Source organism: Manihot esculenta, chromosome 15 (assembly GCF_001659605.2).
Source record: "Manihot esculenta cultivar AM560-2 chromosome 15, M.esculenta_v8, whole genome shotgun sequence".
Classification (NCBI taxonomy): Eukaryota; Viridiplantae; Streptophyta; class Magnoliopsida; order Malpighiales; family Euphorbiaceae; genus Manihot; species Manihot esculenta.
Window position 1 is genome coordinate 12,071,201 of NC_035175.2, and position 10,821 is coordinate 12,082,021.

General features: G+C 31.3%; 2 protein-coding genes across 3 annotated transcripts; one reads left to right on the forward strand and one right to left on the reverse strand.

Annotated features, from left to right (window-relative positions):
• Window positions 1-2,704: 2,704 nt before the first annotated feature.
• On the forward strand, window positions 2,705-4,838 carry LOC110600917 (RING-H2 finger protein ATL65). Of its 2 annotated transcripts, none has more exons than XM_021737844.2 (2): window positions 2,705-4,364; window positions 4,472-4,838. In XM_021737844.2, the coding sequence occupies exon 1, from the start codon at window positions 2,776-2,778 to the stop codon at window positions 4,030-4,032; it is 1,257 nt and encodes a 418-aa protein (XP_021593536.1). In that variant the 5' UTR covers window positions 2,705-2,775; the 3' UTR covers window positions 4,033-4,364; window positions 4,472-4,838. The 2 variants fall into 2 exon arrangements, with proteins under 2 accessions (XP_021593536.1, XP_021593537.1); XM_021737845.2 differs by having other exon boundaries at window positions 4,562-4,838.
• A 1,378-nt stretch (window positions 4,839-6,216) lies between these two features.
• LOC110602655 lies at window positions 6,217-8,534 on the reverse strand. Its single transcript, XM_021740226.2, has 2 exons — window positions 6,800-8,534; window positions 6,217-6,675 (listed from the first exon to the last, which is right to left on the reverse strand). The coding sequence occupies exon 1, from the start codon at window positions 8,398-8,400 to the stop codon at window positions 6,859-6,861; it is 1,542 nt and encodes a 513-aa protein (XP_021595918.1). The 5' UTR covers window positions 8,401-8,534; the 3' UTR covers window positions 6,217-6,675; window positions 6,800-6,858.
• Between the last annotated feature and the right edge of the window lie 2,287 nt (window positions 8,535-10,821).

Sequence of the window (10,821 nt, forward strand, 5' to 3'; positions counted from 1 at the left end):
TAGACCAGATGTTTCTTTTGTAGTAAACCGATTATCTCAATTCATGCATGCTCCAACTCAGCTGCATCTTCAAGCATTGAAGCGAGTATTGCGATATCTAAAAGGTACCATTCATTATGGTCTTTATCTTAATCGGCAATCCAAGCATGTTTTGTCTGCTTTCTCTGATTCTGATTGGGGAGGAGTTTTGGATAAGGGATGATCCACAACAGCTTATGTATTGTATCTTGGTTCGAACATTATCTCTTGGAAGTCTGCTCGACAGAAAACAGTGTCACGATCGTCGACAGAAGCAGAATATAAAGCTTTGGCAAACGCGGCAGCTGAAGTAATTTGGGTGCAAAATTTGTTATCTGATCTTGGTATGCCTATTTCTTTTGTGCCAACACTATATTGTGATAATATAGGTGCTACATATTTCTGTTCGAATCCACTCTATCATACAAAAATGAAGCACTTGGCTTTAGATTATCATTTTGTACGAGAGCGACAAGCCGCTGGTCAGCTACGTGTGTTACACATCAGTAACAAAGATCATATTGCAGACATGTTGACTAAGCCTCTTGGCAGACCTGCATTTGTTAAGTTTCGATCCAAGATTGGAGTCTCAAATGAATCCTCCATCTTGCGGGGGCGTATTGAGGATAAGACTAAACTGTAACTGTATTAGCTGTCTTATCTATATTTTACCATTTGTATTCTGCTAATACCTATCTTTAGTCATTCTATTGTAGGACTCTTAATTATATAACTCTTGTAAACTGATCGTTCATTAATGAACAAATCTATTCTTCATAGATCCATCCACTAGCGCATGACCTTGACTTCGGGTAAATAAGCCAGACAGAGCAGAATTCAAGATTTATCGAAAAAATTTAGCTCAAACTAACTTGATAGATAAGTGGAGTAATAGACCCCTATACATTCAAGATCGTATCCATATGGTGCTGAAAAAATTAAATGGCCGTCTAACAATGGAAGAAGACACAATACATCCACATATAAAGTCAACATAACTGTGACAAGAGATAGATATGCAGGACAACAGTTATACATGGTTAGAAAAAAGAAGGAAAAAAGTATAAAGGAAGCAAGGAAAAACACAGACTAAACATATTAAAATATACCTTAAGTCTATCTCTTTTCGGATTTCAAAATATCATATCCCAAATAAAAATTATGTTCTAAATATCTTTAATCTAATATTATAGTTGATGTTTTACTATTTTAAAAATCATATAGTTAAATATCTAAAAATTTATATATTTCAGAAAATAATAATTTAAAATAATGTATTTTTTAAAAATAAAAATTAACATCTTAATGTCTAATGGGACCTAACTCACGTGGGAAAGCAAATGGGATAATTCACCTCATTAATAATGTTTGTTTTTATGTTTTATATGCCACATGATATTATCCTTTCAATAACGTTTTCATACATATAAGAAAAAAAATCCTCTCATAGTTTTAAATAAATCGAAATTATTGTTTTGATTTAAAATTACATTAATTATTCAGCAATCAAGCACATATCTAATTGTGGTTTTATATATTCATAAAAAACTAAATAATTTATTTTATTAATGAGTTGTTTTAAATAATTAAAATAATGATATCAAAACCAAAAAAAAAAAGACCACATACGGTGAAATTTATAAACTTTGATATAAATTTCTAGTAATATTAACTTCTTTATTCAAAATTTAATATGTTTTTATCATTTTTAACGCTTAAAATAAATATTTTGCTGTATACATACATACATATATATTATCCGAGATGTTGTGAAAGGTAACTTTCCTTGCAAATTAAAGCTGTCCTATGAAATGAAAAAGCAAATCCAAGATCTTTTTTTCACATACATTAAGAACATTTAGCTAACATAAATAAAATAATAAATTTTAAATTATTTTTTTCTAATACATCATTCATTCACATTGTTTAATTACTAAATTAAAATTTAAATTCAGTTAATTTTTTTTAAATATATTTTAAATAAAAATATACTGAATATTTATTAAGTAATTATTATTTTAAAGATTTTTAAAAAATAAAAAATAAGCATTTTTTAATATAAGGGGAGAGTTTCTTATATTAGTGATTTTATATAGGACATTTATATGAAAAGGTCGATTAATAATATGGTATACATTTATATAAGTGAATTTTATAAAACTATAATCCATTTTTTAAAAATAATTATATTTTTTTATTGGTTTGCCATAACGTTGAAAAAGTAAGGGTTTCACCGTAAAATTGCTCCATGAGTGGAGGGCCAACCAGTCAAACTAACACTACTTTGAATTTTTTTTTCTTTTCTTTTGAATGTTTTATGTTTATTTTAAAGCTGAGTGCTAATATAATTCCGTGGAAAATATAATCCTGATGATTGTGGGCCACCACATCCATTTTGCATTTTCTTATATCAAGGCAAAACACAACTGTGAAACACGTATCAGCTGCACCACATCACAGTAAAATTGATTTTGCCACGTCAGACCTCTTTTCTAAAACTTTTTCTTACGTGCCACAAAGTAAATGGCGAGTAAATTTTGAGAACAACTCATACCGTTCGTATCAAAAGAAACCAACCACGCGTCTTAAATTCATGAATGATGACGTGGCATTCAATGGCTGCCCCCACCCTCGAGAAAGGAAGAAAGAAATCACAGTCAACCGTAACATTAAACCATCCATCCAAACAAACCCCACACTCAGCACACAAGAAAAACCGATTGACACGCTTCACAGAAAAACCACCATTGCTACAACATGGCTTTCAGAAACTTAGCGCCTTCTCCTTCACCGGCGCACCACAACCGCCATCACCACTTCCGGTGGGCCCCATCTCCCGTTGCTACCATCGCTGCAACGACAATTACCACTCTCAACCAGTCATCTTCACCACCGTCCAACTCCAAACTCCCCGTTGACTTCAGCCCGCCTTTGATAGCCATGGTAGTAGTGGTTGCCACAGCTTTCCTGGTAATCACGTACTCTCGCTTGATTTCTCGTTATCTCATACGAGTGCTTCGCCGCTGGCGAAGGTGGCGTCGTCGTCGCCGCCTTCGTTACTTCCCTTCCTCCAACGGTGACCTCGACTCGCCGCCGCCTCTCTTCGACTCACCTGAAGGTTTTCATGTTTATTCTCCTTGTGGACTTGATGAATCAGTTATCAAGACTTTGCCTCTCTTCATCTACACCACCAAAAATGGTGTACACAAACAGAGCAGCAACAGTAAAGACTGCGCTGTCTGCTTACTGGAGTTTGAAGATAACGATTACGTCCGTACGCTCCCGGTTTGCTCTCACGCCTTTCACGTTGATTGTATCGATATCTGGCTAAGGTCTCACGCTAATTGTCCTCTTTGCCGTGCCAGAATATTCCGTTCGGAATCTCCGTTTATTCCGGTGATGGCCGCTAGAATCAGACCTAGTCTGGATGACACAATTCTGCATAGTATTAGTGTCGAACCCGTAATTCACACTCCTCCTCAAGCGAGCGCTATAACGACAGTGACGGAGATCACTCCGTGCATCGAGGAATCTTCGTCGAGACGAAACAGCAATAATTTCAACAACTACAGTCAATCTGAGGATCGATTCAACGGCCGTGATATCTTTTTGAAACGGTCCTACTCTTTCGGGTTTGAACGCAGCTCGGCATCAGAGAGGATGTTGGTAATGGAGCCAGCGACAGCGTCACCTTGGCGTTACCGAAGGGGAAGCTTCTGGAGTAAACGTCCATCGCCGTTTGGATCATTATCTAAGCATAGAGTTTTCTCATTTAGACACTACAGAGGCATGAAATCACCATTTTTCAGACGGAGAGGAGGATTCTTCCCATTATCGGAGCGATACCCAACCGTGGTAGGAGGAGGAGGAGGAGGAGGAGGGTCATCAAGGAGGAGCAAGTCAATGGCGAGTCCAATGTTCCAAAGGTCATCGGTGACAGCATTCTCGTCGAGCAGGCTAAGGTGTGGGGATCCCGAGGCACTGCTATCACCGGAGAGATACAACAGAAGGTGAAGAAAAGACAAAGGGAAAGACACGTGGAGGAAAGGGATTGGAGAGGAAAAGGATGGTCGGAGATATTAAATGGAAAGGGGATCGGGAAGCGAAGGAGAGTTAATGAGAAGAGACTAGTCTGGCAAATTGCGGAGGGGTCATTAATGGGAAGTGGGGAGGAGCATTTAATGAAAAAATTGACGAGAGAGAACATAACGTTATACTATTCACACAAACACACAGCTCTCTATAATTTTGATAATTGGTTATTGGATTTCTCTCCTCACTCATTAATGGCCTGGAGCCCTGGCGCTGGAGGGAGGGCCTCTGAATTTGATTCCATGGGCAAACAGGTATACCCATCGCTTTGTCCTTTGATTTTTTCTGTTTTATATAATTAGCCTCAAACTCGAAATCTCACAGTATTAAAAATAATTTCTTTACATCGAACTTTGTTTAGGTTGCTGATAATCTCTCGCTGGATTAATTTTTTTTCAAAAAAAAAAAAAGTTTTAATACTTGCGCTCTATAATAATGTGCATTAGAACAGATTGAGCGTCGGGCATGCAACTAAGCATGCTGGGATGTTTAGGCTTAATTAAGTTAACATTTAGAGTGGATGAGACAATCTCAGCAGCAATTGCAAGTACTCGACAGTGGAGTGGACACCATGGGACAGCATGCTTCTGATGCACCCATCAAGCTCTCATCTAAAGGAAATGTTAAATTTTGCATATTGTGTATCTTGTGTTTACGATAACGGAGTGGGCCTGTTCGAAGAAAAAGTTTTGAATCAATAAATTAATTGTCAATGACTTTCAAGTTAATTTTGTGCAAAAATTTGCAGTTGAGTCTAAAATGATATACAAAATTATTACTTGGAGAAAACCAACCATTGAAATAAAGGGTCGTCTCATGTTCGGATGGGAGATTTTTTATATGCAGTGTATATATATATTTGATTAATAAAAAAAATTAATATATTATAATTTAATGTGCCTTAACAGAATTTAAATACTACAAAATATAATGTTATATGATGTGGCATTTTTTTTATTAATGGCACCTTTGTCAAATACAAATATTTTTTTTATTATATTAATTATGGGACTGCAGAGTATTTATTATTGTCGATAGTTATAAAAAATCCTTCCCTTTGTGTGCATACGTTGTTGAACATAATTCTTTTTATAAAAAAAAAATCCAAATAATTTTTTACAAAATAATACAAAATTTTCATTTATTTTAAAAATAAATTTTTTTAAATTATAAATAATTGAAAATTTCTTTTTTAAAGAAAATAATTATTAACTTTGTCTTTGTATTATTAAAAATAAATAATTTAATTCCTTATTTTTTTATATATATAAATTGATTTATACGTGTAAGTTTCTTTCTAACTTACTGTTAATTCTAGCAAAATAATATCAAAATTTTTCTGTAATATATTGAAAAAATAAATCTCTTATATCTTATATTTATTAAAATATTAAAAATTAAATTTAATAACAAAATATTTTTCAATCACATTATAAATTATGAAAAACATTTTTTGAGGCTTACAAACTGCAAACAAATTAGGATTTTCTCCAACCCATTGGCATTTTATGTATTACTAAATGTTAATAATTAAATTACATGCAATCAAATATATAATGGGATTCAAACTAACAAACTATTTTTTTTTATTTATATAGAAAATATATACTTCGATGACTATCTCCTCATCTTATGAAATATTGAAAGGTTGCTGTTAAATTGCAAAATGTTACTGGATAATATATGTAATTGTTTATTGTATATAATAAAATTATATTTATTTTTAAATATAAAATTTAAATTAAAAAACTCTCATGAGTTTGCATGAGTTATAAAAAAATATTTTTTTTGGAAAAATAAAGGCAAATCTTATGTATATCACCAAAGTCCAAGGTCTAAATTATAATTTATTATAAAATTTTCAAATTATTACAACAAATATGTAGTTATATTTAATTATATATATAAACGAATTCAAATAAAGTAACTAATATATAATCTCATATTCAACCCAAACTTGTTATAAATACTAATTTATGAAAAAAGTTTCATACTCAGATATGTACTAATAAGTTTCAATCGGATCTAAGTACCTGAAAATATTGATCCATTGCCATCGAAACATCCAAAAGGTAAGTTTTTCATATGAGATGAAGAGTTCAAACATTGACAACCCTATTCTGAAATACCTATATAAGGTGTAAATGATATGAACTCTGTTCTATGAAGTTGAACTTCACGCTAAAAAACATTTGTTAAAAAGAGCACTTATTGGTCTGATCAAAATGTTAAAACCACCAAGTATGCTCAACGAGAAATCAAGATCAATGAAAGAGATATTGATTAGACTTCAGGATCAAAAGGAAGGAGCCAGTTCATATTCAGGAAAATTACCTCCTTTAAACATTGTATCCTGGTGTGAAACATTAAATCATCTAAGTAGAATTCTAAGCTTTTCCTCTTGCTTTATGTCTTTTTGTTCTTCCCTCCCAGCTCGTAGACTTGTTGAATCGATGAGTCACACATGCATCACAATTCAATATCCATCGAATCGAAATAGAAACTACTGAGATCCTCACATCAAATCAACCATCTTTAGAAGTAAGGACTGAGGACTCGAGAGACCTGCAAAAATTACTAAGAGGTCAAGACAAGAAATGTATTTTGCTAATTCACATGATCAAAGCAGCAAGATATCTCAAGAGTTGTACGGCTAGGTGATGGTGAAGAATACAAGAACTACACTAACCAAGAAACGTATTTGTATCCTCCCAACACCGAAAGCAAAAGACCACATGCCAGCTTCAACTAGTGAAAAAGCACTCCCCCAATTCGAGAAGATAAGCGATCCCAAAAATCTTGGATTGCGCTACTCGTAGTCTCAAAGTGACAAATTATATCTCGGTTTTGTCCTCTCAAGGTAACTGTCTCACCAATCATCCATTCTATGCTTTCTTTATCAACTTTACCCAAATCTTCCCTTTGGTGAAGAAATTCAGTCAGTTGGGCTTGCAAGCAATCTATCTTCTTTTCAAAACTATCCATCTTGGAGCGCAGAGTCCTCATGTCTGCCATAATAACCTCTAGTAGGAGGAAAATATCTCCAATTGTCCTTTCTTGACGTTGGCAGTGAAGTTGAGTAACAAGGAGTTGCAAATTCTCAATTTTGTTATGCAAATTATCCAGCTTGGGACTCATTGTCATAGTACTCACGTCTTCCCTCATGCCCTTTACAAGGACGAAAATACCTTCAATCAAACTAGGCTGTTTAGCAACCATTAAGGAAGGAGAAGCAGAGGATGTAGGATTTGACTCGGACATTGAAGTAGTGCCATGTGAAGGCGTTTGTTGGGAAGTTGTTTTGGGAGGAACGGAAGCATCTTGAGATTGATTAATATCAGTATTCCCCTGAGATTGGATTTCTAAACTTGTTTGAACAACAGCTTTATCCTTTTTAAGAAACCAACCCCTGTCCCTTTTGACATACCCCATCTTATGCAAAGTAACCTCATTGTAAATATCTGAGCCCTTCAATTCTACACTCTCCTCTTCCTCAAGAGGAAATTCAAAATGGTTGAAGATAGATGTGAGAATCATGCCATATGGCAAACATGCGTTTTTCTTTTCTGAGCATGCAATCATATGAGCTAACAACAAAAATGGCAGATTGAATGGCTTCCCACGAAGAATATGCCACATAACCAATAAATCCATAGAAGATACATGATTAAAATTCCTTTTTCTAGGTAGAATTATGTGCACTATCATGTGGTGAAGCAATCTCATTTCCAGTTTCAAGTGGCAAGCATTAAGCTTCGTTACTTCAGAAACATCAGGATTGTCAAGAACCATTCTTAGGGCTTCTACTCTACTGACACCAGCATCCTCTACCCATTTATCATTATCATATATCTCACTCCCTAGGTTAGGAATTCCAAGAATTTTCATCAAGGACTCTTGATTTAACCTAATTTCCTTGCCTTTCACAAGGGAAAATATCTGGGTTTTATCAGGATCATATGACAAATTGGCATAAAAATGCTTCACCAACTGTGGATAGAATTTTTGTCTCATGCCCACAATAGGTACCCAATTCATATCCTGGAACCATTTTCCGAATTGAAAGCCTTCTTGTGTAAAGAAATTCAAATCAACAAACCTACCTGGAACAATTTTTACAGAAATAAACCAAGAATGGTACCTATCCAAACAGGATTTGGTGGGAAAACATGGTTCTTCCTGAGATTGAGGTCGCTTTTGACGTTTATTGAGTTCTCTATCGGGCTCCAACTCCTCGGTGGCTGAAGAATTATTTCTCTTTGAAGAGGCTGATCGAGTTTGAGGAGGCATTGAGTCGGATTTTAGGTTAAAGTTTGGAACTTGAGAACTCTTCGAAGAAGTAGGACCCTCTGAAAGAGCGAGGAGAGAAGAGGGCTGGACACGTCTCTATCTAGAAAGCATTTTGATTTTCCAATCCAAAAATCGGAGGAACTATGAGATCAAGGGTTTGGCATTAGCTTTGGAAGTCCTTAAAAAAATTAATTAATTAAAAATATTAAAAATTAATTTAAACTTGTGTTTAATATATTTAATTAGTATTCATAATATATATATATATATATATATATATATATTAAAAAAAGAAAATAATGAAATTATTAACAAACTCATTATTATTTTATATAATAACAATAAAAGATAAAATTTAATGTTCTAGTGAAATTGGTATATTTTAATTAAACAAAAATAAAATATATTAATTTTAAAAGTCTTATTGCACTAAGAATTTATTTAAATAGATTTTAATATTTTTTTAAGAATAACTAAAAAATAAAAATTAAAAATTAGTGAAGTGAAAACTTAAAAGTTAATTGATATTGATTAATTAATAAATTACTTTAATATTTTTTTTCTTCTAAAAGAAAATATGGAGTAATAAAATAGTTAGAATTTTACTTTAATTCGTATATAATGTATACGAAATTGCTAACATAATCTATCAAAGTGATATAATAAGTGCCAGAAAATAAGAATATTCTAAAATAAATAAATATTAAAATAATATTATTGATAATTTAATAAAATTTATTTTTTTTTTCTGAAATGAAGGCTTTTTTATTAATTACATGAGCTAAATATGATTTTAAAAATGTGGGATAAAATAATTATGATTTTAAAATTACATGATTATTTTGAAATCGAATGGGCTGAATAGTTTTAGTTTGAGATTGCAAGGCTATTTAAAGATAAGAATTTTAGTCGTTTCATATATTATTTGCAAATTAAATAAACACATCAAATTGAAAATTTTAATATTTTGAGTTTCCCCTACTTTCGATGCAAGTTTTCCTTTCTGATTTTTTTTTATTCGATACTTTCATTTTTTTTTTAACTTAATTTCTTTTTTTTCCTTTTCATTAAAAATGATCTACGTCAATTGACTATCAATGAAAAAAAAATATGTTATTATCTCTATTAAGAGTTTCAAAAATATTCTGATCGTCACTTATAATTTCTGTATGGTGGAAATATTTCTCATATATAATCCAATCAATTTTCAGAATATGCATATTTTTTTGACAGATTTATAGTTGCAATTCTCGGACAGTTATTACATTGAATGATTTAGTTTATAATTACATGCCGGACATTTTATTTTTTATGAAAATAAAAATTCTTAATTATTGTATGAAATTTTTTTGTAATTTTTTCGTAATTTTTTACATATTAATGGTTGTTTCTCAGTCAATAGATAAGGATTGGAATGAGAACTTTCGTTAATGTGAAAGAGTTATGAGTCTGTTTCTGTGATTAGCTTTTCTTTAAATTTTATTGATCCGATTGTTTCGGAAGGTAATGTTCAATGGAAATTTACTAGTTATTATGGGTTTTCGGAATCGCAACGACGACATCAGTCTTGAAATTTTATTCGAATTTTATCTCGTAGAAACTCTTTTCCGTGACTTTATTCGGGACACTTTAATAATTTATACTCGAAAGATGAGAAAGAATGAGGAGTATTTTTGCCAAATTATCTTATGCAGTGGTTTAGACATGCACTTGATGAACATTTTTGTCAAATTATCTTATGCAGTAGTTTGATTTTGAATGATTGTAAATTTTTGTTAAACTCTAGAACTGATATTTTTATTAGATAGATTTGTCGTAATACTACTCTAATTGCTTATACTTTGGCTAGAAAATCAATCAGGCATAATTGTTTTTTTATTTGAAATGATATTTCTCTTTCTTTAATATGAAATTTTATTAATACTGTAAGTAGTTTTACTTTTAAAAAAAATTAATTTAATTAATTTAATTTTTAAATAAATTAATTAATAGTTAAATATTTATAAAAATTAAATTAAAAAAATTAATTTAAATTAAATTAATCTAATTTAATTAGATTTCATTTAGTTAGCATTTTTAATAAATATTTTTTTAAAAAATTACCTTATTTTTAATATTTGCACTTTAATTAAAATATTTTAATATTAATTATGATTTAATTTTTTTATATTATTAAAATAATATAATATTGTTAACTAATAATTCAATTTAATTTTACTCGGACATCAAATTTGATTTATTTTATATTGTTCAACTTGGTTCTATGTGAATTAAAAAAAAAACAAAAAATATATTTTTTATATCAAAATTAAATTAATTAAATCTTTTAAAAATTAATTCAACTGATTTGAACGATTATTTTGATTTCAACTAATTACTGCTTATCTAATATTAATTAATATAATTTTTAAAAAACAAAGG

What these genes read in the sequence shown, in the direction of transcription:
- LOC110600917 (XM_021737844.2), top strand. Translation starts at nt 2,776, where the DNA reads ATGGCTTTCAGAAACTTAGCGCCTTCTCCTTCACCGGCGCACCACAAC.
- LOC110602655 (XM_021740226.2), bottom strand. Translation starts at nt 8,400, where the DNA reads ATGCCTCCTCAAACTCGATCAGCCTCTTCAAAGAGAAATAATTCTTCA.